The 27,750-nt window shown below is 49.3% G+C and overlaps 1 protein-coding gene across 1 annotated transcript; it reads left to right on the top strand.

Moving 5' to 3' along the window:
• The first annotated feature begins 6,584 nt into the window (after positions 1 to 6,584).
• On the top strand, positions 6,585 to 27,091 carry NALF2 (NALCN channel auxiliary factor 2). Its single transcript, XM_035113946.2, has 3 exons — positions 6,585 to 7,765; positions 19,622 to 19,793; positions 21,389 to 27,091. Exons 1-3 carry the CDS (start codon positions 6,989 to 6,991, stop codon positions 21,775 to 21,777), a joined length of 1,338 nt encoding a protein of 445 aa, XP_034969837.1. The 5' UTR covers positions 6,585 to 6,988; the 3' UTR covers positions 21,778 to 27,091.
• The last annotated feature ends 659 nt before the right edge of the window (positions 27,092 to 27,750 follow it).

Genomic DNA, 27,750 nt, shown 5'->3' with positions numbered 1-27,750 from the left:
TAACTAAAATTTAATTTCCACAACTACTGATATTATCAGGTTGCATCCTGCTTGCAATTTCCTCCTCCTCCCTCCCTCCCTCTCAGACAGTAAGGTAAGAGCTCAACTTTAACTATTGTTAAATAGTTTTATCTTTAACCACTGTTAAATTGGGTCTCCACTTGGTACTGAGCCAGGTTCAAGGTCTTCATATTAATTTACAAAGCCCTAACCAATTTAGGGTATACCTCAGGGACGACCTGAACCCTTACATATTCCAACTCAGTCACTGAAATCACCCACAGGAGTGTTGTTGGGTGTTCCCCAACTTGGTGGGGCTCATTTGACAACAGTGAGAAACCAAGCCTTTAGTGACCAGTGGAACTCTCTACCACTTGAGATTAAGTAGGTGCTTTGTATGCCAACTTTTAAATGCTTGTTGAAAACTTTTCTATTCTGGCAGCCCTACACAGGCAATTAAGAATACAGCCTTCCACAAAGATTAATTGATGTCTGTTTTTAACTCCTTAAATGGTTTTAATGAATTTTATTGCTATAAACCACTTTGATTTTTTTATGATATAGCAGTATACAAATATTTCTACAAATAAAATAAACTATCCTCTAAGAGACCAAAGGAGCAAGCATACCAGCCATGTTCTTCTCTAGATTAGTTAATTAAACTGGAATTGGAAACAAAACCCATTCAAAGAATTTTTTGGATTGCAGAGTTGGAAGGGAGCCAAAGGGTTATCTAGTCCAACCCCGTGCAATGCAGTAACTTTTCCATCCAAGCTACTATGTGTTTCCTACAATAAATAACTATCATTTTCTCACCAACAGGCTTGTATTTGCAACAAGCCAAGCCAACTTTCTAACAAAGATTCACTAGTTCAAAGTGTTGCTGTTGACCTAAATGGCCTCAGCCCAGTATACCTGAAGGACACTGAGGGTCCAGCGCTGAGGGCCTTCTGGCGGTTCCCTCACTGCAAGAAGCAAAGCTACAGGGAACCAGGCAGAGGGCCTTCTCAGTAGTGGCACCCGCTCTGTGGAACGCCCTCCCATCAGATGTCAAAGAGATAAACAACTACAGTACCTGACATTTAAAAGACATCTGAAGGCAGCCCTTAGGGAAGTTTTTAATGTGTGACATTTTAATGTATTTTTAATCTTTGTTGGAAGCCGCCCAGAGTGGCTGGGGAATAAATTGTTGTTGTTGTTGTTGTTGTTGTTGTTGTTGTTGTTGTTGTTGTTGTTGTTGTTGTTATAGTTCACAAGCTGCGTACTCCACATACCAAAAAGGCTTCCAATAGGTAATCAACCCTGTAATCCCATTGTGATGTATTTACGAATTTCATTTCTATCCCATCTTTTTCTTATAAGAGCTCAAGGTGGCATACATGGAAGGGAGGTTAGGCTGAGAGGCAGTGACTAGCCCCCAAAGTCATGCCCAGAGGCTCTCTTGCCTGGGCAGAGGTCCCCAGAAAAAGATCAAGCAGGGGAAGATTTATCTGGGCTCTGAGGATCCCTCCTATCCTCAGAGACCACTTGCTGCTCCCCACCTTGAATGGCTTTCTGCAGGATGAAGCTATTTTAATGGTGTGATGCAATTTCTGTTGATGGGCACTTGGACTAAGAAAAAAAAACCATGCCATTTTGGTGTTTTACTACTGCTTAATTGATTTTAAAAATGGCAAAGTGATTATTTTGAGTTTGTTACACATTTTGAAGAAAGTATTGGTATGAAACATCCCAAAGCTTTGGGGGAACTGATCATTATTGGGGGGGTTAAGGAAAGGGGTTTTTAAATAGTGCTGTTCATAACTATCTGTATTTCAACCACACTGATTTAATCATAAGCAACATTGAGTCCCAGTCTGGGGGGAAAGTGGACAAGAGGAGGAGAAGGAGAAGTCTAGACAAACGATACAGCCAGTGGTGACATAGTGATTAGAGTGGTTAGCTAGCTCCTGAGAGTGCCCAGGATTTGAATCTGCACTCAGCCATGAAGGTCACTTGGTGTGACCTTGGGCCAGTCACCCACTCTGGCCCACCTCACAGGGTTATGGAGTCACTGAATCTTTTCCAGGTTAAACATCCCCAACTCCCTTAACCGTTCGTCATCTGGCTTGGTTTCCACACACACAGCTTTATTGTGGTCCATTGGCCCAAAATGCACAGTAAAACAAATGGCATATATCAACAGTTATTAAGGCGTAAGAGTGGCCTTGCTAGCCAACAGAGGAGCTTTAGCCCATAGATACTGATTTCTGATTCTTCCTGCCTCTGAGAGAAATTGGGCTACAACCAGTGTAATAGAATCAGTCTTATCCTCAAGGAGAACCTTAACATAAAAGGAGTCAGCAAATCCAGGTTGTTCTGTTAATATTGGTTTGATTAGATGCTGTCTAACCTGTTGATACAGACCTACAGTATAATAAAATGTGTTTCATACATTCAACATCCTGGGAGCATGGGCACAGCCAGCCACTGCATCATAGCCTGTCCTACCTTACATGATTGATGTGAGGTTTAAAAGAGGGGACGAACTGTTATGCCGGCTTGAGATCCTTGGGGGGGGGGAGAATGTGAGGTATGTCATTATTATTACATTTAAATTCTTTTTACTGTTAATTATCAATACAAATTATTATTATCAAATAATTGTTATTATTATTATCAAATAATTGTTACAAAAGGAGCATGTGCACTGATTAAAATCTACATTAAAAATAAAAAATTCTTTTCTTTTTTTAAAAAAAACTGCATTAAAACATCCCACCCATGAGAAAAAGGCCACAGAAAGTTAAGAATCAATGGCATGGAGGAAAAGGAACAGTTTTTGTTTTGCTTGGCACTTAAAGATATGTAATGATGGTGCCAGGTGAGCCTCCCAGGGAAGAACCTTCCACAGGTGGGGAGCCACTACTGAAAAGGCCTTGTTCTATTGTAATAAATGAAAAATAATAACTATTATTATCCCCCATCAGAGTGCAAAGTCCAACCAAGCAGGAGTGACTGTCTCAGCTGCTTCAGACTCTCAGATGGGGGAGGCACAGGATGTGATAGAGACCGAACAGAGGGGGCCCCACAATTGTCATGATCCATCCCTCGAGGGGAAATGGACCTTTACAGGTTCTGGGAGGTAGACGAACTGTAAGCACCCTCCTTTGTAAGAAGGATGCCTTTGAGGGGTGTGGAGGTGCTTCATAGAATACAGTACTAGAGTTGGAAGGCAACCCAAGGTTCATATCGTCCAACCCCATGCAATGCAGGAATCACAGTTAAAGAATCCCTGACGGGTGACCGTCCAAACTCTGCTTTAAAACCTCCAACAAACGAGAGCTTGCCTCCTTCCCAGGGAGTCCCTTCCACTGACGAGACAGCAGGCGTCCAGGCGATGTAGGAGCAGCGGCAGCGTGTCCCTCTTGGCGAAAGGCTGGCCGGAGCTGTCCTTTCAGAACCACGACTTCCGCGGAGCATAGCTGTCAACCCTCCTGTTTTTTTGCAGGAAACTCCCTTATTTCTATCCATTTCCCGCTGCTATCCCGGATTGTTAGATATCCCGTAAATTTGCCAGATTTCAAAGGAAGCAGCTCCTCTCCCTCCCCCTGGGGAGAGTCCGTGGTGCTCCGACGGGCTCTGCCGAGCTAGGAGAAGGAACTCGTGGAAAGAATCCTCCCAGGCGGAAGGGGGCGCTCGTTGCTAGGTGCCTTCAGGGTGCAGGCGGTGGCTTATCCCAGAACTGTTCCCCTCCCCCTCTTCCCCTTTCCCCCCTCCCTTCTTTTCCTTCATTCCATCGGTCCACCTGTTGGGGTTGCGCTCGCACACCAGGGGCACAGGCCCAAGCCTCATGCCCCTCGCGCTTCCCTCACGGTCTCAGAGCAGGCCGGGTCCGGCTCCCTCCTCATTCTCCAGCTGGCATCAGCGATCCCACCCAAGTAGAAGCAGGAGGAGAAGCCCCTGAAGCTGCTGCGGGAGATGAGCAAGTGCTTCAACTGCCACCAGCGCAGCCGCACCTACACCAATATGATGGTGGGTAGCTGCGGCAGGAAGAGTTTGCAGCTTTAACCCCACACACCACCACCTCTCTTTCCTTGGCCGGCCCCCTCAAGCACAGACGCTGCTGTTGCAGCCACCGGGAGCTCCATCACTGCCATGCAGGAACCGCATGGAGAGAAGCATTTGCCTCGAAGCTCAGCTGCTCTTTGTTGAACGCGGTGTCTGCGAGGGGCAGATGGAGCCCAGGGCTCCCCCAACCCCAACACACACACACAGCCCTTGAACTTCTCTTCAACACCCCTTTATTGGCACACACACAAAAACACACACCCCTTGGCTTGATTCAGCACACACACAGCCCTTGAGTTTATTCAACACCCCCACCCCTTTATTTGATTTAACACCCCCTATACACACACACAAGGGACTCAGGTGGCGCTGTGGGTTAAACCACAGAGTCTAGGGCTTGCTGATCAGAAGGTTGGCATTTCGAATCCCTGCAATGAGGTGAGCTCCTGTTGCTTGGTCCCAGCTCCTGCCCACCTAAGCAGTTCAAAAGCACATCAAAGTGCAAGTAGATAAATAGGGACCGCTCCGGCGGGAAGGTAAACGGCGTTTCCGTGCGCTGCTCTGGATCGCCAGAAGCAATTTTGTCATGCTGGCCACATGACCCAGAAGCTGTCTGTGGACAAACGTCGGCTCCCTCGGCCTATAGAGCGAGATGAGCGCCACAACCCCAGAGTCGGACACGACTGGACCTGATGGTCAGGGGCGCCTTTACCTTTATACACACACACTCCTTGACTTGATTCAACACACACACACAGAGAGACACAGCCCTTGAGTTTATTCAACATCCCCCACCCCTTTATGTGATCCAGCACCCCCCTACACACACACACCTTGACTTGATTCAACACACATACACACAGCCCATGAGTTTATTCAACACCCCCACCCCTTTATTTGATTCAACACCCCCTACACACACACACACACACACACACACACACACACACACACACACACCCCTTGATTTGATTAAACACACATACACACAGCCCATTAGTTTATTCAACACCTCCTTTCTTTGATTCAACACACACACACACACACACACACACACACACACACGCACACACGCACACATGCACACCTTGACTTGATTCAGCACCCAGGAGAGCAAGCCCAAGCTGAATGTGAGAGGGTTTGTTTATGGGGCAGCAAAGGATATATGCATTTGGGATCATATGGAGTGCATCTCTCCCCCCCCCCCATTAGAGAATACTAACTGGGACTAGCCGTCAAAGGTCACAGATCAGAGATGCTCATATTTTTCATCAATATAGCAGCTAAAGGTAATTATCTCAGGTCAGAGACGTTACTGTTGTTTATTGATACAGCATTTAAAGGTGATCTGTGAAACCCAGTGATACAGCATCCTCACAGAAAGTAAGAAGCTGGAAGTACCGGTAGCTTCTTCATTATGACTTTTCTGTGGCAAACTCCCCCCCCCCCCATGCAGTGCTAGTCGCCATGCAGTTGTTCCACAGTATTTTCTTGTTTAAGGTTTTTATATGGTGCTTTCTGTCAGATGTGACTTCAAAGCTGTTTCCAGACAACAGGGAAATCCATATCAATAAAATACTTACAGGGCAATTCAAATATCAGCAAGAAAACAGGAATGATAAGCATCAGTTCTACAATACAAATAGAGACTAGAAGCTATGCATGGCTTCCAAAAGCACAAGAAAGCAAACAGATTATTTATTATTATTAAATTATTACTATAAATTATTACTATAAGTCTGAGGGCAGCAAAACATAAAGATTATGGAATCCCATAAGCCATAAAAAGGCTACAAATACCCTTAACAGAATAGCACAGGTGTGTGTGACAGCCAGCAAGGAGTAATAGGGTTAGGGTTGTTGGGAGGAGGGAAGGACGGTGTGTAGCCTGGTGTAAATTAATTTTTAGCCTGTGGGGATTACCGCAGCGTGGACTGTCCCTGAGAATTGTAGACAGGTGAGGATGCTGATCCCTTATTTTCAAATCCGAAACTTGAGAGCTATGCCGCGAAGAGAGGCTGTTGCGACAATGGAGATGCTCGGAACCGTCGACGGAAGCCCGAAGCCGTTTCTCCGTCCCTCCTGGGGAAAAGTTGCCCGGAGAGGGTGCCTGGAAGGGGTAATGGAGGGGGATTTTTTGAGGGGGCCCTGATTGGAGGCGGACACCAGAAGGAATCTCTGCCCGCTGCCCCACTAGCTGTCGGGCCAAGGGAAGGAGGAAGCGCGCCGCTGGCTCGAGGGGTGTTGGGGCCGGTAGCAAGCAGCGCGCACGCGCCCTCGCGCAGCAGCAGCGGCAGCAGCAGCCCACCCCATTCCTCAAGGTGTTCACGGAAGATGGCGACGGCTTGAAGGCGAGCGATGGGCAGGCGGAGTTCCCCCCGGCGCCAGGCTCCTGCTCCGCGACGCGGCGGTCCGGAGGAGAAGCGGGCGAAGGCGGAGCGGGCGCGCGGCGGGCGATCGGGAGCGAGCCGGCCGGCCAGGCCCCGTCGGAGCTGAGCGGGGATGGAGGGGAGGGGGAGAAGGAGGAGGGCCGAGCGGTGACGGACGGACGGAGCCGGAGCCGGGGGATGCCGACGCGCCGGGGCCGGCCATGGTGAGGGGCCTCCCGTCGTCGGCGACGCAGCACCATGCCCTGCCCGGCGGGAGCCCTTAGCAGCAGCAGCAGCAGCCCCGCGGCGGCAGCGGCAGGAAGAGGCTGGGGGCGCCCTCGGGGCGGGGATCGGCGGCGGAGGGCGCGGCGGCGGACGGGGGGCGCCGCCGCCGCGCGTCGCCTCGTGGCCGGGGATGCTTCTGCCGCCGCCGCCCGTCGTCGCCGAGCCACCATGCCGCGGAGGAGGAGGAAGAGGAGACCGGTGACATTACCGGGGAGGGGGTGCGGAGAGGAGCCCCGAGAAGGAAGAGGAGCCGGAGCCCCCCCGCCGCCGCCCCCTCCAAAAATATGACCGGCGGCGCCGCCTCCCAGAACCGCCGCCGTTGCATCCGAACCCCGCCGAACCCCCCCGAGAAACCGTGCGCCGACTCGGAGCGGGCCCAGAAATGGCGCCTGTCGCTGGCCTCTCTCCTCTTCTTCACCGTCCTTCTCTCCGACCGCCTCTGGCTTTGCGCCGCCGCCGGGGCCCAGCTCAGAGCCCAGGATAGGAGCGTCGCCCGGCCGGAGGCCGTGGTGAGGAGCGGTGGAGGCGCAGCCCCGACAGCGGAGGCGCAGCTCTGCCCCAACCAAGACTTGAGCTCAGCTTGTGGCCAACCGGCCGCGCCTCCCAGACCAGAAGCCGCGGCGGCGAGCAGCCCCGACGGCACGGCGCAGCCCTGCCCGGACTTAAGCTCTGCCTGCAGCCACCGCCGCCTCTTGCTAGGGCCGCCCGGGCCCGCCTTCCCGGTCGCCGCGCCTGCTGAGGCGTCCCAGCCGCAGCTAGCCTTCCTGGAGCTACACTTCCGCGGCCTGCGGCTCCCGTTCTGCCAAGACTACACCGTCTGGGACCTGCTGCTAGGCATGGCCGCCGCGGAGAGTTTGGACTGCAGCCTCCGGAGCCTGTTGGCCGACGTGGCAGCGGCGGCAGGCGGGGCGCAGCGCGGGGAAGCCTGCAGCAGCTGTCTCGAGGCCTACCAGAGGCTGGACCAACACGCTCAGGAAAAGTACGAGGAGTTCGAGGAGCTGCTGGAGAAGTACCTGCAGGCCGAGGACTATTCCGTGCGCTCCTGCCTGAGAGACTGCAAGGTAGGGTTGTCGTCGTCATCGTTGCTTCTGTTGTTGTTAATTACATTTATAGACTGCCCTGTTTTCTCTAAGGAGCTAAGAGTGGCGCACATACCATATTTCTCCCTGTTTTATCCTCACAAGAACCCTGCAAGGTAGGCTGAGAGGCAAAGACTGGCTCCCAAGGTCACACCCAATGAGATTCATGGCCAAGCGGGGATTTGAACCCTAGTATCACCCAGCTCATAATTCAGCCCTTTAACCTCTACATCATTATGCGACCCCTGAGTGGAAGCTTTTATTGTTTAACAGACTATTGTATTTTAATATTTTGTTGGAAGCTGCCCAGAGTGGCTGGGGAAACCCAGCCAGATAGGCAGAGTATAAATTATTATATTATTATTATACACCACACTTGCTTTCAGTTGTGAGAATTTGTAGAATGGGCGTTTGCCCCAGGACCTGAGACTGCCTTCCAGGCCCCCTCATCTCGCATGGAAGGAGTCTGGGCTTTCTCCTATTTCATTACATTTCTCCATTGCACTTATTTCCACTTTAGGGGCCAGCTCCTCCTCATTTAATCCCCACAACGATCCTTCAAGTAGGTTAGCTTCAGAGAAGACAGTGGCTGGACCCCAAGGTTGCACCCAGTGAGCTATAGGGCTGAGCAGCAATTTGAACCCTGGTCCTCAGGTCCTCATCCTCATTGATCCTTGAGAGGTAGGTTAGGCTGACAGGCAGATACTGTCATCATTGTCCCCCCCCCCCCATGAGTTTCCTGGAGCAGACTCCAGAGGGGGCGGGCTCTCACAGGTCTGTATTCCAACCTTCTAACCATTATGGCTCTCAGGGAGTAAGCGACTTGTTTTGCCTCAGGGATGACTAGCAGACCCTGTTTTGAGCCCAAGGGTGACTAATATAACCCCATTTGCTTGCCCACACCTGCCTACCTTACTCATTTGAAGTACCCTGTGGGGGAAGAAAAGGTCTTGTATCCCTGCTTGAAGGGTGAGTCCAGGTTGTGAGGGAGGTAACATGGCTCGGATCTAGGTGCAGAATGGAAATTTAGTAAAAGCACAGCAGGAAAATGTGGTGTTACAAAGCAGGGAAAACAGAGGGTCAGTGAATTTGGGGAGGTTTGCCATCAGTGGCTGCTAGCTATGATGGCTATGCTCTGCCTCAACAGTGAGACAGGAATGCTTCTGAATACCAGTTGCTGGAAACCAACTCTCAGAAGTTCATGTGTCTTCCATAGTACCCAGTTACATTATGGGACTCAGGCAGGAGGCACTGGTGGGTGGCTGTAAAAGAGGACTGGACAAATTTTTGAAGAGGAGAAAGCTATTGATGGTTGCTGGCCAGAATGGCTATGCTCTGGCTCTACTATCTGAGACAGCAGTGCTTCTGAGTACCGGTACCAGTTGCTGGAAGCCACCAGAGAGGAGAGTTGCTCTTGTGCTCAGGTCCTCCTTGCAGATCTCTCTTTAGGGTATCCAGTTGGTCACTATGAGAATTCTGGACTAGATGGGCTTTTGGCCTCACCTAGCAGGCTTTTCTTATGCTCTTGTGCTCATGTTCTGCATGCTGGTTTCCCGCAGGCATATGTGCCCCTGTCGCAAGATGCTGCTGGACTCCAACTCTCATCAGTCCCAGTTGTCAGTATGTCTAGAGGTCAGGGAGGAGGATGGGAGTTGTAGTCCAGCAGCAAGTGAAAAGCTCTGTACTGTGGCAACGTTATTACTGCTATCATTATTAATTAAATATACTAGTCCCAAAAATGGGACGCGGGTGGCGCTGTGGGTTAAACCACTGAGCTTAGGGCTTGCCGATCAGAAGGTTGGCGGTTCGAATCCCCGCGTCGGGGTGAGCTCCCGTTGCTCGGTCCCAGCTCCTGCCAACCTAGCAGTTTGAAAGCACGTCAAAGTACAAGTAGATCAATAGGTGCCGCTACAGCGGGAAGGTAAACGGCGTTTCCGTGTGCTGCTCTGGTTCGCCAGAAGCGGCTTTGTCATGCTGGCACATGACCTGGAAGCTGTATGCCGGCTCGCTCGGCCAATAACGCGAGATGAGCGACGCAACCCCAGAGTCGGTCACAACTGGACCTAATGGTTAGGGGTCCCTTTACCTTTACTAGTTTCAAAGTGACATACAATATTTTAAAGGAATGAACAAACATAAATACATTGAAACCATTTTTTAATGTAAAAAATCAGCCATGTATGACTCTTGGCTTATTGCTGATATATACTGCAAATAAAAGAAGAAGCAGCAGCAGCAACAACAACAACAATCATAATTTATTATTTATACCCCACCCATCTGGCACCTTGTAAGGTCCGCTTACAAGAACAACAACAATTTATTATTGGTACCCCGCCCATCCGGCTGAGTTTCCCCAGCCACTTTGGGCGGCTTCCAACAGAAAATAGAATAAAATAATTGATTAAACATTAAAAGCCTCCCTAAACAGGGCTGCCTTCAGATATCTTCTAAAAATCTGGGAGCTGTTTTTCTCTTTGACATCTGATGGGAGGGCGTTCCACAGGGTGGGCGCCACTACCGAGAAGGCCCTCTGCGTGGTTCCCTGCAACTTGGCTTCTTGCAACGAGGGAACCAACGAAGGCCCTCGGTACTGGACCTCAGTGTCCAGGCAGAACGATGGGGGTGGAGATGCTCCTTCAGGTATATTGGACCGAGGCCATTTAGGGCTTTAAAGGTCAGCACCAACACTTTGAATTGTGCTCGGAAACGTACTGGGAGCCGATGTAGAGCTTTCAAGACCAGTGTTATGTAGTCTTGGCGGCCGCACCCTGTCACCAGTCTAGCTGCCACATTCTGGATTAGTTGCAGTTTCCAGGTCACCTTCAAATGTAGCCCCACATAGAGCGCATTGCAGTAGTCCAGGCGGGAGATAACTAGAGCATGCACCACTCTGGCGAGACAGTCCACAGGCAGGTAGGGTCTCAGCCTGCGTACCAGATGGAGCTGATAGACAGCTGCCCTGGACACAGAATTGACCTGTGCCTCCATGGACAGCTGTGAGTCCAAAATGACTCCCAGGCTGCGCATCTGGTCCTTCAGGGGCACAGTTACCCCATTCGGGACCAGGGAGTCCTCCACACCTGCCCGCCTCCTGTCCCCCACAAACAGTACTTCTGTCTTGTCAGGATTCAACCTCAATCTGTTAGCCGCCATCCATCCTCCAACCGCCTCCAGGCACTCACACAGGACCTTCACTGCCTTCAGTGGTTCTGATTTGAAAGAGAGGTAGAGCTGGGTATCATCCGCCTACTGATGAACACCCAGCCCAAACCCCCTGATGATCTCTCCCAGCGGCTGCATGTAGATGTTAAAAAGCATGGGGGAGATGTTAATAAGCCAGAACCCTGAGGCACCCCACAAATGAGAGCCTAAGGGTCTGAACACTCATCCCTCACCACCACTTTCTGAACACGGCCCAGGAGGAAGGAGCGGAACCACTGTATGACAGTGTCCCCAGCTCCCAACCCCTCTAGATGGTCCAGAAGGATGTTATGGTCGATGGTGTCAAAAGCCGCTGAGAGATCCAACAGAACTAGGAAACAGCTCTCACCTTTGTCCCTAGCCCGCCAGAGATCATCAACCAGTGCGACTAAGGCAGTTTCAGTCCCATGATGAGGCCTGAATCCCGACTGGAAGGGATCCAAATGGTCCACTTCTTCCAGGCATGTCTGGAGTTGTTCAGCAACCACTCGCTCAATAACCTTGCCCAAGAATGGAAGATTTGAAACTGGGCGATAGTTGGCCATATTGGCCACATCTAAAGATGGTTTTTTAAGAAGCGGTTTAATAACCACCTCTTTCAGCAGGTCTGGGAAGGCTCCCTCACAGAGAGAAGCATTCACCAACCCGTGAAGCCCATCGCCCAGCCCTTCCCAGCTAGCTTTTATAAGCCAGAATGGGCAAGGATCAGAGAGACAGGTGGTTGGTTTCACTTGTCCAAGCAGCCTGTCCACATCCTCGGAGGTAACAGATTGAAATTGATCCCACGCAACTTGACTAGACAGTCCTCTAGCACTCCCCCGCCCCGGCCCTGCTCCCACGGTAGAGTCTACCTCTTCCCGAATTTAAACGACTTTATCTGCAAAAAAAACTTTGCAAAATTGTTGCAGGAGATCATGTGGCCCATACTGGGCCCCGATGGAGCAGGTGATTCCACTAAACTGCGTACCTCCTGAAAAAGTCTCCTGCTGCTGTTTTCTGCAGATGCAATAGAGGCGGTGAAGAAAGTCTTCTTTGCCGTCGCTACCGCCACTTGGTAGGCTCAACATTGAGCTCTAACCCGTGTCCGGTCAGCTTCAGAATGAGTTATCCGCCACCGGCGCTCTAGCCGTCTCAGCGATTGTTTCATTGCCCTCAGATCCGTGGAAAACCATGGGGCTGTCTGGGCTCCATGCAATCGGAGAGGGCGCTTCGGAGCCAAACAGTTTATAGCCCTGGTTAACTCCACATTGCAGCGGGCCACCTGGGAATCAGCTGAAAGGCCATCAACATGGGATAAAGCATCCCCTACCACTCCCTGGAAACCATTTGGATCCATTAAGTGGTGGGGGTGGACCATCCGAATCTGTCCCACCTCCCTGCAGAGGGGAAGGGTCGCAGAGAAGTCCAGTTGCACCAGGTAATGATCTGACCATGGCACTTCTTTAGTTTCACTTTTACTTAGTGTCAGATCACCAACATCCAAAGAGGTAAACACCAGGTCCAAGGCATGTCCATGGCAATGAGCTGGGCCAGACTTATTCAGGGACAGCCCCATGGACGCCATGCTTTCCACGAAGCCCCAAGCGGCCCCTTGTAAGGTCCGCTTACAACAACAACAACAACAACAACAACAACAACAACAACAATTTATTATTGGTACCCCGCCCATCCAACTGAGTTTTCCCAGCCACTCTGGGTGGCTTCCAACAAAGATTAAAATACATTAAAATGTCACATATTAAAAACTTCCCTAAACAGGGCTGCCTTCAGATGTCTTCTAAAAGTCTGGTAGTTGTTTATCCCTTTGACATCTGGTGGGAGGGCGTTCCACAGGGCGGGTGCCACTACCAAGAAGGCCCTCTGCCTGGTTCCCTGTAACTTGGCTTCTTGCAGTGTGGGAACCACCAGAAGGCCCTTGGCACTGGATCTCAGTGTCCGGGCAGAACGATGGGGGTGGAGATGCTCCTTCAGGTATACTGGGCCGAGGCTGTGTGTGTGTGTGTACACACACACAAACTCGATTAAAACTTATCATGTGTGCAAAAAAGGTCATAGTTAAAAGCCAAAGACCTGGCAAAAGAGGATTTTATTTATTTATTTTTGCCTGGGAGCTAAAGATATAGAATCATAAAATTATCATTGATATTAGTAAGGTTACCAGATTTTTTTTCAATGAATCCGGGGACACTTTAAATACATACATACATACATACATACATACATACATACATACATACTGTATATTCCTGCGTATAAGACTACTTTTTAACCCAGGAAAATCTTCTCAAAAGTTGGGGGTCGTCTTATATGCCAGGTCGTATTTCTTATACGGCGAGTATATCCCAAACTCTATATTTTAACTGGAAAAGTTGGGGGTCATCTTATACGCCAGAATATACGGGTACATACTACACCTTCGGGACGTTGATGTTGCAGCAGTGGTGGTGGCAGAGGGGCCAGCCGCTGCCTTGACCTCAACTGCCACGTTTCCCCTTCCTCTGAGGCTTCTATCTCCTTTCTCCATGAGCCTGGGCAGCTCCTGAGTTGTTGCATTCTTCGGTGGTGGTGGTGGTGGGGAAGCAGTGTGCAGTGGGTCAGGCATGGAAGGTGGAGGAGGAGGGCCAAGAGTGGCGGTGAGGCTCAGGCAGCGCGATGCCTCCTTTCCCATTGGAGCAACCCCAATCCCATTCCTACTAGCTTGCAAGCAGGAGTGGGCAGGGATCCCCCAGCTGGGAAGGGAGGCTTCACACTGCCTTTCGGAGCAGCCCCATTCCAACTCCTACTTGCGTGCAAGCAGGAGGGGACAGGGATCCCTCAACTGGGAAGGGAGGCCTAACTGATAAGCCCCCCTCACAACTTAGTTGCTGGAGTCAGGGAAGGTGAAGGCAGCCCAGAAGCTGCTCTTTGAGCCCCTGCACCACCATCATATGGGGACTTCCGAGCAGCTCCTTAAGCCAGCCAGAGCCAACTGGTCCAGGCTGCTGAGATTGCAGCCGCTGCGTTTCCCAGGGACATTAGATGAAATCCGGGGACACTCCGGGGATGGAATTTGTCCGGGGGCTTATTCACAAATGCGGGGACTGTCCCTGGGAAACGGGGACGTCTGGTAACTCTAAACTAAGGTGGCTCAATTGGAGGTTTCCAAACAGAGGTTGGATGGCCACTTGTTAGGGGTGTTTTCACTGAGATTCCTGCATTGCAAGGGTTGGACTAGATGAGCCCTGGAACGCTTCCAACCCTACAATTCTATTATTAATTAAAAGCCAAAAAGACCTGGCAGAAAAGAAATGTTTTTGCCAGGCACTTAAAGATATGCAATGATGGTGCCAGAAGAGCTCTCATTGAGGAGCACATTCCACAAGCTAGGAGCCACTACTGAAAAGGCCCAATTCGCACATGGCATACCTGCAGACCTCCCATGGAGGAGGAGCACAGAAAAGGGCTTCAAATGATGGTTGTAGGGTCCGGGGCAGTTCCAATTGGGATGTATTGGGATCCTAAGGCACATAAGGCTTTTTAGGTCAAAACCAGCACTTTGAATTGGGCTTGAGCTTGAGATATTTTAGCTGCAAAGAAGTACCAAGGACTAGGAAACCCATTTTTGTGATGGTATCTGAAAAATCTTGTGGGGCGAATTCTTGCAAACTCTTCATCCAAATGAGATGGCCTAGTGTTTGGTGGCTGTGAAAAAGGCAAGCTCAATGCTAGGGGTCATAAAGAAAGGAACTGAAAATTGAAAACTGCTGGTATCATAATGCCCCATTATGCAAACCTACAGTCTGCATTTGTGAAGAGTTCTGGCTGCCTCACCTCAGGAAGGATATTGTGGAGTTGGGATAGGTTCAGAAAAGGGGAAGTGAAGCAGTCAAGGCAATTGGAGCGGCTCCCCAAGGAGAAAAGGTTGCAGCATTTGGGACAGTTTGGAGAAAGGGGGGGGGGGTGATATGACATGATAAAAAGTTTATACAATGATGCATGGCATGGAGAAAGTGGATGGAAGAAAGCTCTCCTCTCTCGCTCATAACATTAGAACTCGTCAGCACCCAATGTCGGAAGATTTGCAAAAGATGAAAGAAACTCCCACAGAAGGCAATGATGCCCACTATAGTGGAGAAGGGCTCTCAATGGTTACTAGCCAACATGGCTCTGCTCTGCTTCCACAGCTTGAGGTAGCAATGCTTCTGAATACCAGCTGCTGGGGACCACAAGTGGAAAGAGTCACTCTTGTGCTGGGATCCTACTTGTGGGTTTCCCATTGGAGCATCGGGTTGGCTCCTGTGTAAGCAGGATGTTGGACTAGGGGGGGTCATTGGCTCTTCTTCTGTTCTTATGAGTGGCAACCGTAGCCTCATTTTCCTTTTGAACAGACAGGAGTCCCACCACTCGCCTTGGCTTCCAGCCTCCAGGAGTGCAGATCACATCTAACCATGGATTTAGCTTATTTACTCACTGCATTTTTGAGGGACGCGGTGGTGCTGTGGGTTAAACCACAGAGCCTAGGGCTTGCTGATCAGAAGGTCGGTGGTTGGAATCCCCGCGACAGGGTGAGCTCCCGTTGCTCGGTCCCAGCTCCTGCCAACCTAGCAGTTCAAAAGCACCTCAAAATGCAAGTAGATAAATAGGTACCGCTCCAGCAAGAAGGTAAACGGCATTTCCGTGCGCTGCTCTGGTTTGCCGGAAGCAGCTTAGTCATGCTGGCCACATGACCCGGAAGCTGTACGCCAGCTCCCTCAGCCAGTAAAGCGAGATGAGCGCCGCAACCCCAGAGTCGGTCACGACTGGACCTGATGGTCAGGGGTCCCTTTACCTTTACCTTTACTCACTGCACTTACACCCCAGCTTTCCTCCAAAGAGCTGGAGGTGGTGCTTTAATTGTTCTCCCCCTCCTCATTTAATCCTTAACACCACCACTGTGAGGTGAGCTAAGCTGAGAGAAGGCTGCAACAGGCCCCTAAGGTCACACCCAGCAAACTTTGTGGCCAAGTGGGAGTTTGGGTCTCCAGGTCCTAGGCCTTATTTAATCCCCACAACAACCCTGTTAGGTAGGTCATGCCAAAAGGCAGTAGCTGGCTCCCAAGGTCACTTCCAGTGGGCTTCATGGCTGGAAGAAAATTTGAACCCGTCTCTCCCTGGTCCTTAGTCCGACACTCTAACCACTACACCTCGCTGATGCCAGGGAGGGGGCACTGACTTAGTCTTGGGGGAATGTCTTCTTCTTGAACCAGTTCATCCCAAGTATCCATGTTGTGGTGTCAGGGCAGCAGCTCATAGCATTTCCCCACAGCTTCATCCTTTTCCCCAAGGCAGAGGTTTGCCTTATAAAGTTGGAAGGACCCAAGGGTCACCTAGCCCTGCAGTGCAGGAATCACAGCTTTCTTGTGTGTTAAAAATGGGTGGGACCACATATCTCTCTCTACCCTCATTGTCTGATTCCAGCCTATGCAAGGATGTGATTCAGAGAGAAGGAAGTCCTTCATGCAGCACATAGTTAATCTGTGGAACTCCCTCCTACAGGATGGTTTTAAAAGAGGATTAGGGAAATCCTCTTATGATTCCTCAGTGCTGCTCTGGCTGGCTGCTCCTCCCTTGAAAAGCAGAGCCGCCTCCTTCATTTCTTCCGCACATATTTGCATTGCAGCATTTCAGTTTATTCAATGCTTCCTCTTCAAATACTCCTGAGTATAGAAATGCAACTCTAGCCTAAAATATACATGGATTAAAATGGAACAATAAAAACAAGAGTATAATTCTTAGAAGCAAAGCAACCCTCTCTTTCCCCCCACCACCACCCGCAAAAAAAAGAAGAAAAAAAGAAAATTATCCTTTAAAGGCAGCAATTATTGGGAATTGCAATATTATTGCAGCTAGAGCATCTGAATTGGGTCTGTTTTATAAATCATGAATATGGGGAAATGAGCACTGCTAATGAGATGTTTGAGCATCTGTTCAAGCTCGGCACACACGGTAGCCCTTCAAGGCAGGCTAGAGAAAAGTTCACTCTCTTAGACAGCATGACCTGTGGGTGGGGCATGTCCACACCTCACATTTCCATGGGTTTTATAGCATATTTCAGGGATGCTTTAGTTGTGATTCCTGCATTACAGGGGGTTGGACTGGATGACTGTTGGGGGCCCCTTCCTTACAACTCTACATTGGCTATTCTCAAGCAGAGTTTGAATGTCTGGGATTCTTTAGTGGTGATTCCTGTATTTCAAGGGGTTGTTCTCAATTACCCTTCTGGGGGTCCCTTCCAGCTCTACAATTCTATGAATTGCATAGGAAGAAGGATTGTCCGTCATTTCCCTTCAGAAGCCGCCAGTTTCCTTCTCCTGCTGGGAAATCCTGGTCCAGCCGCAACACTCAGCTCATGGCTGCCATGGCAACCACATCTGCTTCCCAGAGAAATGTGCAGGATGCATGTGGGGGTGGGCACGTCAGGGCAGCGCAACCAAGTTTGGGGGAGTGAGCAAGTGAGTGGTAGCCACAAGCAAAGGACGGGAAGGGAGGAAACAGCCCCTCTCAAAACTTCCCCTTCTCTAGCGTTGCCGAAGAAGAGGCAAGAAGGATATCCCCACCACCACAAACATTTGGAGCCTGATGCTCCTTATTGATGGTGTCGCTGCTAAATGAAGCCCTTTATTGATGGTGGTGTTAGCATTATTCTTTAGTGCATTTGTTCACTTGTTTACATAATGCGGAACCATAGAATTGTCTTGTTGGAAGGGTACCCTGAGGGTCATCTAGTCCAATCCCCTTCAGTGCACAAATTGCAACTAAGGAATCCCTGACAGATGGCCATCCAGCCCCTAGTTAGAAACCTCCAGTGAAGGAGAGATGGTGTTCTTAGATCATAGAACTGGAAAGGGACAGTGAGGGTCATCTAGTCTAAACCCCTTGCAATGCAGGAATCACAGCTGTGCTGTATTGCTGTGCTACTCCATTATAACATGACTCCATTTCTTGAGAGTTGCTGTCCACCAACTCTGGTTCTCACAATATATGGAAGCTTAACCATGCATAACTGCATCCCAGATTTTAGTTATCCATTCTCTCTTGAATGGAGTTATCACACACCCACACCCATTTTGACAGATAATGAAATCAAACATGAAACGAAGCAGGATGATGGTGCAGAAAAGAGTGTAGCTAGACAAAGGGGGGGGAGAAAGAGGCTGCCCGCGGTGGGGAAGGTAGCATTTGGAAGCAAATAACTGTAGTAAAAAGGTAAAGGGGCCCCTGACCATCAGGTCCAGTCGTGTCCGACTCTGGGGTTGCGGCGCTCATCTCGCTCTATAGGCCGAGGGAGCCGGCGTTTGTCCGCAGACAGCTTCCAGGTCATGTGGCCAGCATGACAAAGCTGCTTCTGGCGAACCAGAGCAGCGCACGGAAATGCCGTTTACCTTCCCGCCTGAGCGGTCCCTATTTATCTACTTGCACTTTGATGTGCTTTCGAACTGCTAGGCAGAGCATCATTATTTGTAAAGCCAGGGGCAATATTTTGAGAGCTGCTCTGGTGCCAACTTGAACTGTGTCATGCAGAGGAAATATTAAAAGGCAGGTTTATTTACCCTCTCTGCGACCTGTGCACATTGACTAACTACTAAGAGGAGATAAAGGGACCCCTGACCATTAGGTGCAGTCGTGACCGACTCTGGGGTTGCGGCACTTATCTCGTGTTATTGGCCGAGCGAGCCGGCATACAGCTTCCAGGTCATGTGGCCAGCATGACAAAACCACTTCTGGTGAACCAGAGCAGCACACGGAAACGCCGTTTACCTTCCCGCTGTAGCGGTACCTATTTATCTACTTGCACTTTGACATGCTTTCGAACTGCTAGCTTGGCAGGAGCTGGGACCGAGCAACGGGAGCTCACCCCGTCGCAGGGATTCGAACTGCCAACCTTCCTTCTGATTGGCAAGCCCTAGGCTCAGTGGTTTAACCCACAGCGCCACCCGCGTCCCAGAAGAGGAGATACTATGGAGCTTTATCTCTTGTTCCTAACCTCTGTGCTTATACTTTGAACTGGTAGCAAAAATGAGTGAGTTCTGGTTAGGTTTCAACTGCTCAGCCTAGTGTTCAAACATAGGAGCAAGAGGCAGCAGCGCCACCTGCTAGACCCTGGACCCCCACAATCAGCGAAGGCTGAAATACAACAGGAAGAAGTCCAGCAGGTGAAGCTCTCGTGGCCATGGCTTATAAACAGGGCATTTAGCAAAGAGTTTGAGGGGGGTGCCTGGAGTGCTGTCTCACAAGGTTTGTGGGACCAAGAGACATGGATGGCGAGGGAGCTGTTGCAGTGATCTGCAGCACCTGTTCTGTGTTTGTCTTCCTGACTGAGAACGTGCAAAAGTCCAGGTCGAGGCATTCCTTTATTTCTCAATGGTTGGGGCATTTGAACACTGTGAGAATAAGATGCTAGACCAGCTGGGTCACTGGCCTCATCCAGCAGAGCTCCCCTTACGTTTATTCCAAATCCAATTGCAGGGGTGCTGGGTTTACATTCATTCTGTACAGTATTTCTCTTTATTCCTACCTTCAGAGCATGCAAGGCTGCTCCCTGTTGAGTTCACACCTGTGTCAACCTTGTGGATCCCATTTTTCTAATGCTCCCTTCTCCTTCCTCCCTTCCTGCAGGCTGTCTACAAGGCATGGCTGTGCTCTGAGTACTTCAATGTGACCCAACTGCAGTGCCAACACCGGATCCCATGCAAGCAATACTGCCTGGAGGTGCAAACAAGATGTCCCTTCGTCTTGCCTGACAATGACGAGCTGATCTATGGAGGGTTGCCTGGCTTCATCTGCACCGGTGAGGCTTAGAATCTATGTTATAGAATCAGAGAACTGTAGAGTGAGGAGGTGCCCCCAGGTGTCATCTAGTCTAACCTCCTTCAATGCAGGAATCTCAGCTCAGAAATCCCTGACAGACAGCCATCCAACCTCTGCTTATGAACCTCTACTGATGGAGAGCCCACCACCTTCATTAGTCATAGAACCATAGAATGGTAGAGTTGGAACCCAAGAGTCATCTAATGCAGGAATTGCAGCTGGATAGACCTTGGCAGACACCATCCAACTTCTGCTTAAGAACTTCTAATGAAGGACAGCATACCACCTTCCGAGGGAGTCTGTCCTACTGTCAAACAGCTTGTATTCCCTGCTCATTGGAATTGTTAGATTTGTATATTTGGACAAAAATTATTCTGCTTGTCCAAGATACTACCGTATCCACAGGGAGTTAGCCTTGGACTTGTCCAAAGCCTGCCTAGTGTTTTTGGGTTTTTTTTAAAAAAAATAAAGATATTAACACAATTACCAACCCAAAAGTGAAGTAGCAGGGTACTGTATCATCCCATATCCAAAGCAAGCAAGCAATAAATGAAGAGATAAAGAAATGGTGAGACCCACCAATAAAAATTGATACATTCCTACTTCCCAAGTTGGCATGGATGGTAAATGTTGAGCATCTGTGTCCAAAGCACTGGAAATGAAAGTCCCACCAGGTGGCATAGAAGCCTCCTGGATCCCCCACCCTGGAAACACACAGCTTATGTGTCATTTTCCCCCACAAATGCCAAAGTCCTTAGGTTCTTATACCACTCAGCCAAATGCATATTTTTCAAGCTTTTCCATTGCTGGCCCATTGAAACGCTAGCACTACAGGGGGTTGCAGATGACCATTGGGATCCCTTCCAACTCTTCAGTTCTATGATTAAGGGCTTGAATTCACCCTGTTTATTTCCCATGTGTAAGGGGGTGGGCTTACAGGGAACAGCCACCCCTCATCAAATCCAGCTCTTCGAATGGCTCGGACAACAGCAGAGGGACAGGAGACAGGAAGGAGGAAGTGAGCGGAGCGGGCCAGGGCTCAGGCAGCATACAAGAGCTCTACCTGCAGCCTGTGATACCAGCAAGGAAGGAGGGGCCAGCAGAGAGTTCCAGCGGGGAAACAGCAGAGGGGCGTCCTTTCAAATTCACCCTGGAACTGAGGCGATCAGTGGCTCGCAAACGCAGGGGGAGGAGATTTGGGGTCCCCAAACTACTCTGCTGGGAGAGGATCCAAAAAGCGCCATTGGGAGAATCTGATAGTACTGAGTAGACATGTTTTCATGAAACTCTTGCATTATAAATAACTTTCACAATAAAAGTATTAAAGACAAGCTGGTTTGGAGTGTCATTGCTCGAGGGTAGCCAGCAAATGCCCTGACAGCATGTGTTGTGCATTAGTATAGAGACAAAGGAAGCAATAAGCCATTCCCTCCAAATGCTTGCTTCTTCCTTTTTAACTGCCTATTTGAGGGTTCCTGTAGCGCAACCCTGGTGAGCTCTCCTGAAGGTAGCATTTAGCATTTCCTGATTCCACCTCTTCCTTCTCCTCCTTTGTTTCTGTTCTCATCCTGCCAGGGTTGCTGGAGAAGGAGCTGCCTGACCAGGAAGCCAAGTGCTGTGATTTGCGGTGGGACTCCTGTGACCGGCACCTGGAAGGCAATCGCAATGCATCTGCCAAATCGGAGCCATTCCATGACCAACAACACAACACCCCCCATCACCACCAGCAACGGCAGCAGCAGCACTACAACCTCTACTATCACCACACCCAATACCACCACCACCACCCGTCCTTGCTGCCAGTGTCTGCAGGGTCCCGCCTCAGCAACAGCAAGATCCGGTTCTGCGTCCTGGTCCTGATGCTCCTCCACACCATGGTGTCCTTCTCGAGCGTGCACAGCAGCGGGGGACTGAGCTTGGGGGCCTTCCCCACCATGGATGAGACCCTCGCAAGGGACGAGTGAACCTCCTCTGCAAGGCAGGGAAAAAGGAAACCTCCAGCTCTTTTCTCACCTGGAGGAAAGAAGGGGTTTGGGTGGGCACAATGAAGCTCTCCCTACAGTGGTGGGGGTGGCGGCGCAGGACTGGGGGTGACACAGACAAAGCCACCCCAACGCAGAGCCCCCTCCCACCTACCCCCCCCCCAGAGCAGGTTGTTGCAGGGCCCGCCCTGCAGCGGGTGAGTCTCTGAAGCGTTTGGGGTGCTGTGGGAACAAACTCTGAAGAAGGGATTGTTCAACAGCAGGCTTCAGACTGGGCCTCTGGGGGGGGGGGGAATGCTCAGTGAGCAGCAGGCCTGAGGCTACGTCTCGGGGGGGGGGAATGGTTCAGCTAGCAGCAGGCCTTAGGCTGGGCCTCTGGAGAACAGTTATGTTTGCAGGAAGCCTCAGGCACGGCCTCTGGAGAAAAGGGTTCGATCGGCTGCAGACCTCAGGCCAGGTCGGGGGGGGGGCAATAGTTCTGTTGGCAGCAAGCCTCAAGCTGTCGGCCTTCTGTGTCATAGAGGCTCAAGAGTCTGAGGGAAGGCCCACAGTGGGGCTTGAAAAGAACTGCCTTCTGTGGAAAGGCACCCCCCCCCCGGCCCACCAAGGGCCACTTCTCTGGCCGCCGCCACACATAACATGTCTAATTTATGGGGCCACGGTGATCTCTTCCCCATACTGGGTAACTTGCCCTAGGGGCAAAAGAAACGGCTTGGCAGAGATCTGTTGTGTTTTTTTTTTCCTCCCCCATCATCCTCTCAGCCCAATCCAAACTATAATTGTGATGGTGCACTGCCCTGCTGCCCCCTGCCCCCAGCTGTAGGACCCTCCATCAGTCACTAATAATTCCCAAGCAACCTTTTCAGTGCTCTCAGTCGAGCCATGTTATGTGATGGGTTGGCCCTTCAGCATTGCAGTGGGCTGGACTAGATGGCGCTTGGGTTTCTTCCAGCTCTTCTATGATACGGTTTTTCAAGTGCTCCTTGAATAGCTTAAATTGAGGGCATGCCTGCATCACCCTTGTCCTCCGGGAGATGTCCTAGGACATGCCACCACCAGCAGGTCCCCTCCTGCTCCTCCCCCCACCCCCGGTGGTGTGGTCCAATTTTTCCATTTTTGGAATTGGTTTGGCAATCACTGGGAGTTCCCTCATATTTGAAATAAGAGTTTTATTGGCAGAACTGCAGCTTGGAAGGGAAAGGGTTAAATTCATAGAATGGTATAATTGGAAAGGGTCTCAAGGGTCTTCTAGTAAAATGCCTGCAATGCAGGAATCCAATACAGTAAATCACTCCTGCCTTCCCACTTTCTGTGATCCTGATAATGATTTAAAAACAACAACAACAACCCACACCCTTTCCGTTGCTGCTAGTCAGGCTTTTTAAAGAAACCATTTTTTAAATGAAGCCTTTAAAGTAAGGTCTCTTTTGGCCCAGAGCAGTCAAGAGACATATTCCCCTTTTGAACCTGGAGTTTCTCCTTGTTATTTGAACTGTCCCTGCTCTACTAAAGAGAATTTCCCCCAATGTTCATCCAGTAATCATAGTATTAACATCATCATCATTATCAAGAATCCCCAACAGACAGCCATCTATCTCATGTTTAGAAACCTCCAGTAAAGGAGAGTCCATCCACCACCCTCCAACAGTTCTTACCCATTGAAAGTTCTTCCTAATGTTTAGTTGGAACCTTCTTTCTTGCAATTTGAATCCTTTGGTTCGGGTCCTCACCTCTGGAGCGTCAGAAAACAAGCTGGCTACATCTTCCCTGTGATAGCCCTTCAGATATTTGAAGAGCTCTTATGTGGCCCCTCAGTCTCCCCTTCTCCAACTCCCTCAGCTGTTCCTCACAAGCTTTGGTTTCAAGACCCTTGATCATCTTGGTTGCTCTCCCCTGCAAACCTTCCAGCTTGCCAGAATAGAATGTTGCTATTCTTTCCCTTGTTCTGGACTCCTTAGACTTCTGTTGATGCAGCCTAGAATTGCATTAGCCTTTTTTTGCTGCTGCATCACACTGTTGACTCGTGTTAAGTTTGTGGTCTGCTAAGACCCCATTTTTTTTTACATGTACAGTGGTACCTCAGTTTAAGAACAGTCCGGTTTAAGAATGATTCGGTTTACAAACTCCGCAAAACTGGAAGTAGTGTCCCAGTCTGCGAACTTTACCTCGGTCTAAGAACGGAATCTGAATGGTGGAAGGGCACCGGCAGTGGGAGGCCTCATTACGGTAGGGAAAGCGCGCCTTGGTTTAAGAACGGATTCGGTTTAAGAACGGACTTCCAGAACAGATCAAGTTCATAAACTGAGGTACCACTGTATATGCACAGTTTTGTGTTTCTTTTAAGGAACTCACCTGACCCACGGTGTATCCCTCAACCCCATGCCTTTTCCCCAGGCCAGTAGTCAAGGCAGCTCACACAGATAAGATACAAAAAGCTGAAAACATATAAACGATAATTGCTAAAAAGTAATTAAACTCTTAGAAATACCCAAATCTATTTTTAAAAGTCAGTCCCCAAAGCCTACCTGAATAAAACAGTCTTTGCCTTCTGGCCAGAAGGACAGCAAGGAGGGAGCCAGACTGTCTTCTCTAGGAAGGGAGTTCCAAAGTTGTTTGGGAGCAGCCACTACTGAGAAAGCTCTCTTCCATGTCACCGCCAAGCATACTTGGGGAGGGTGGTAGGACCGAGAGAAGGGCCTCTCCCAAAGATCTCCAAGCTTGGTCAGGTTTTTATGGGAGGATACATTTCAGAGATTCTGGTCCTATGCTTGATCCAAGATGCTGGGGATGGACTCCCAGACTCTGGATATAAAAGCAGGTTCACTGTTACCCCTTCCCTAAAGTGGCTTTGGTAGGTGATAGGAGAGAGAGAAAGAAGGCCTTTAAGAACTTCTGATGCAAACAAAGTTCGCCCCACAAGTAGAGGTTATTTTGGGTAATTTTTTTCTTTCACATCAAGGTGAGAGGTTGGGGTGCAATAGGTCATCTGTTAGGGCTTTAGCTAAGATTCCTGCATTGCAGGGGGTTGGATGAGATGGCCCTTGGAGGATACCTTCCAACTCTATGATTCTATGAAATCTGACTTTCTCCCATCATTTGTGATGCACAGAAAATGCTTCTGCCTCTGTTTTCCAGTTCTTTGGAACTGTTTATTACAGCCCGAATGAGACCAGGCAGGATGCACAGGGCCCCAATTCCAAGGTCTGTGATTCTGTTATTATCACCACCTCACCTCCTGGCTGATGGTGTTTGCATTTTTGTTTAAAACCTGCCTATGCAGTGCAAAAATGTGTTTAGAGCCCTATCTTTCTCTGCCCCAAGAAGTTGTGCCTGTTCATTTGATGGTTGGCAATACAAACACTGTCACCTTCTGAGAAGGACAAGGCTTTACCATGATACTCTCCAGTCCAAGAATGCAGCAGTACCCACCCACCCCCAATTTCTAGTCACCCTAAAAAAGCACTTTTCCTCCATGTCCAAGAGGACATTTCTGGAGAAGCATCCCCCAGGAAGCATTGCAGTGAGTGGGACTGGATGACCCTTGGGGCACCTTCCAGCTCTACAATTCTATGATTCAAAGTTCTAGCCCTTAAACCAAACAAGCTGGAGGTGGGAGGTGGCTAGGCAGCCAATGGAACTGGCAAGGGCAATTGGGTGGGGGGGTGCTCTGATCTAGTATTCAAAATGTGTTGTGTGGGTTCATTTTAAATGTTGCTTTACGATGCTTGTTTTATATATTTTTATTTTAATGATCTCATTTGAAAATACTTCAAGGGCCTTTGTGGTGGACTAGAGCCCCAGCACATTAAAACAACGCCTGCCTCTTCTTGCCACTCCACTGAGATCTGGTGAGCTAAGAGAGGTTGGGAGGATGTGATTCAGAGACCCGGGGCCTGGTTGCTGCTGAACCCTTCTCAAGTGCTTGTAGGCACCAAGGCCAGGCCTGCCACGGGGGGGGGGGGGGGGAACAAGTCATTTTTTACGGTATATAGTGGTGAGGTTTAAAAGATTAAAGTCATGTTGCTGAAGTCAACATTTTAAAACCTCCTTTCTACTCTCTCCCTGCCTTGTTTCTGTCCTACTTTCTCCTTTCTGGGCTCGTCCACACTTTTGCTTACCCCATGTTTTGATTGCATCATGTGCCAATTAATTTCCTCCAAGTCCGAGAGCTTTTCTCATTCTTTCCACTGCCGTGCCTTGCAAAAAGTCTGATCTTACCTGCTGCCTGCTGAATTGGATCTCACCGAATGTGCGGAAGTGTTGCTTAACAGAGGGCTTGTCTACCCTTTTGCTTGCCCCATATTTCAATCATATCATGCTGCTATTCGTTCCCGTGATTCTGAGACTTCTTGTTGTTGATCCACCACTGTGCCTTGTGAAAATCTGATCTTGCCCACTGAATTGAAGATCATAGGAACAAAATTATAGAATTGTATAGTTGGAAGGGATCCCGGGGGTCATCTAGCCCCTGCAATGCAGGAATCACAACTAAAGCATCCCTGACAGATGGCCATTCAACCTCTGCTTTAAAATCTCCAATGAAGGAGAGTCCACCACCTCCCAAGGGAGTCTGTTCCACTGTCAAACAGCTCTTGCCCTCAGAAAGTTATTTGCTTGGTTAAGCAAAATCTCTGGATTTTCTACATGTCTGATAAAGATCTGATTCAGAGGTAAGATTGGATTTATGCAAGGTGTGGCCACAGAACAAGAAACTAGGAATTAATTGATATACAATACAATCCAAATATGGGTCGAGTGGAAGTGTGAAGGAGCCCTTAAGCAAAATCTCTCTTTGGACTCTCTGCATAGCTGACAAAATATGATTTGGCAGGTGGCACTGGATTTTCACAAGGAGTAACTGTCGAAGAATGAGAACAGCTCTTGGACCCAAAGGAATTAATTGGGGCACAATATAATCCAAATAAGGGTCTAGAGAAAGTGCAGACGAGCCAGCTGTCATAATAAAGCGACTGTGTCTTTGGAAGGGGGTGGGACGGTTTTCTTATGCCACTTGACACACTGTGCTTCATCTTTAGAACTTTTTTGCACTAGTTCCTATTACATTTATTTTCCAAAAACAGTTTGGGAGTTGAGGGAGGGGGGGGAAGGGGGGGAAACCAACCCAAACAACAAAACCATGCTATAATTCAGTTGTATTAAAACTATTATCCTACTCTGTGTTTTCAGTAGTCTCTGTACCTGTAACGCTTTCAGTTCCATTGTATTTTGGATCAGGGGTTTTCTCTGCTCCTTGTTTAACCCAGTAAAGAAATAAAATGTTAAGAATTGATGATAACTTTCCCTCCTGGTGCATTATTTCAGCTTTGCAGGTTGAGTTTCCACTTCCACATAGTAAAATATCAACCATTCAAACATTCCCTAGACAAGGCTACCTTCAGATTCTTCTAAAAGTTGTGTAGTTCTTTATCTCCTTGACATCTGTTGGGAGGGTGTTCCACAGGGAAGGCGCCACCACCAAGAAGGCCCTCACTTCTCACAATGAGGGAACTGCCAGAAGGCCCTTGGAGCTGGAGCTGAGTGTCTGGGCTGAACAATGGGGTGGAGATGCTGTGTCAGCTATACAGGGTTGAAGCCATTTAGGGCTTTAGGACAGCACCAACACTTTGGAAACATACAATAAAAACAAAGTCATAAAATAAAAACCATATAAAAATGTTAAAAACAGTTATCAATTAACCATTATGGAAGGATATCTTCTTCGCCTGGCAGAATAGAACATTTTTCAGTAGCAGTTTAGAGGTCGGCACAAAAGGCAAGTGCTGAATCTCCAGTGGCAGGGAGTTCTATGTGCAGAGGCTTTGCTTCTTGTTATCAAATGAACCTTACCAATTGGGGAAATGTCCAATAATGCTCCTGCAGATGATCTCATTGATCATGCTTTCTTGGAGGTTTTGAAACACAGGTTGGATGGCCATCTGTCGGGGATTGTTGTTG

Source organism: Zootoca vivipara, chromosome Z, assembly GCF_963506605.1.
Source record: "Zootoca vivipara chromosome Z, rZooViv1.1, whole genome shotgun sequence".
NCBI classification, from domain to species: domain Eukaryota; kingdom Metazoa; phylum Chordata; class Lepidosauria; order Squamata; family Lacertidae; genus Zootoca; species Zootoca vivipara.
Note: the sequence above shows the minus strand (reverse complement) of the source record. Positions and strands in the feature narration are given on the sequence as shown.

Coding starts and splice junctions, on each gene's coding strand:
- NALF2 (XM_035113946.2), top strand. CDS start 6,989: ATGACCGGCGGCGCCGCCTCCCAGAACCGCCGCCGTTGCATCCGAACC. Junction 7,766..19,621: donor CCTGCCTGAGAGACTGCAAG/GTAGGGTTGTCG, acceptor CCCTTCCTGCAG/GCTGTCTACAAGGCATGGCT. Junction 19,794..21,388: donor GCCTGGCTTCATCTGCACCG/GTGAGGCTTAGA, acceptor TCATCCTGCCAG/GGTTGCTGGAGAAGGAGCTG.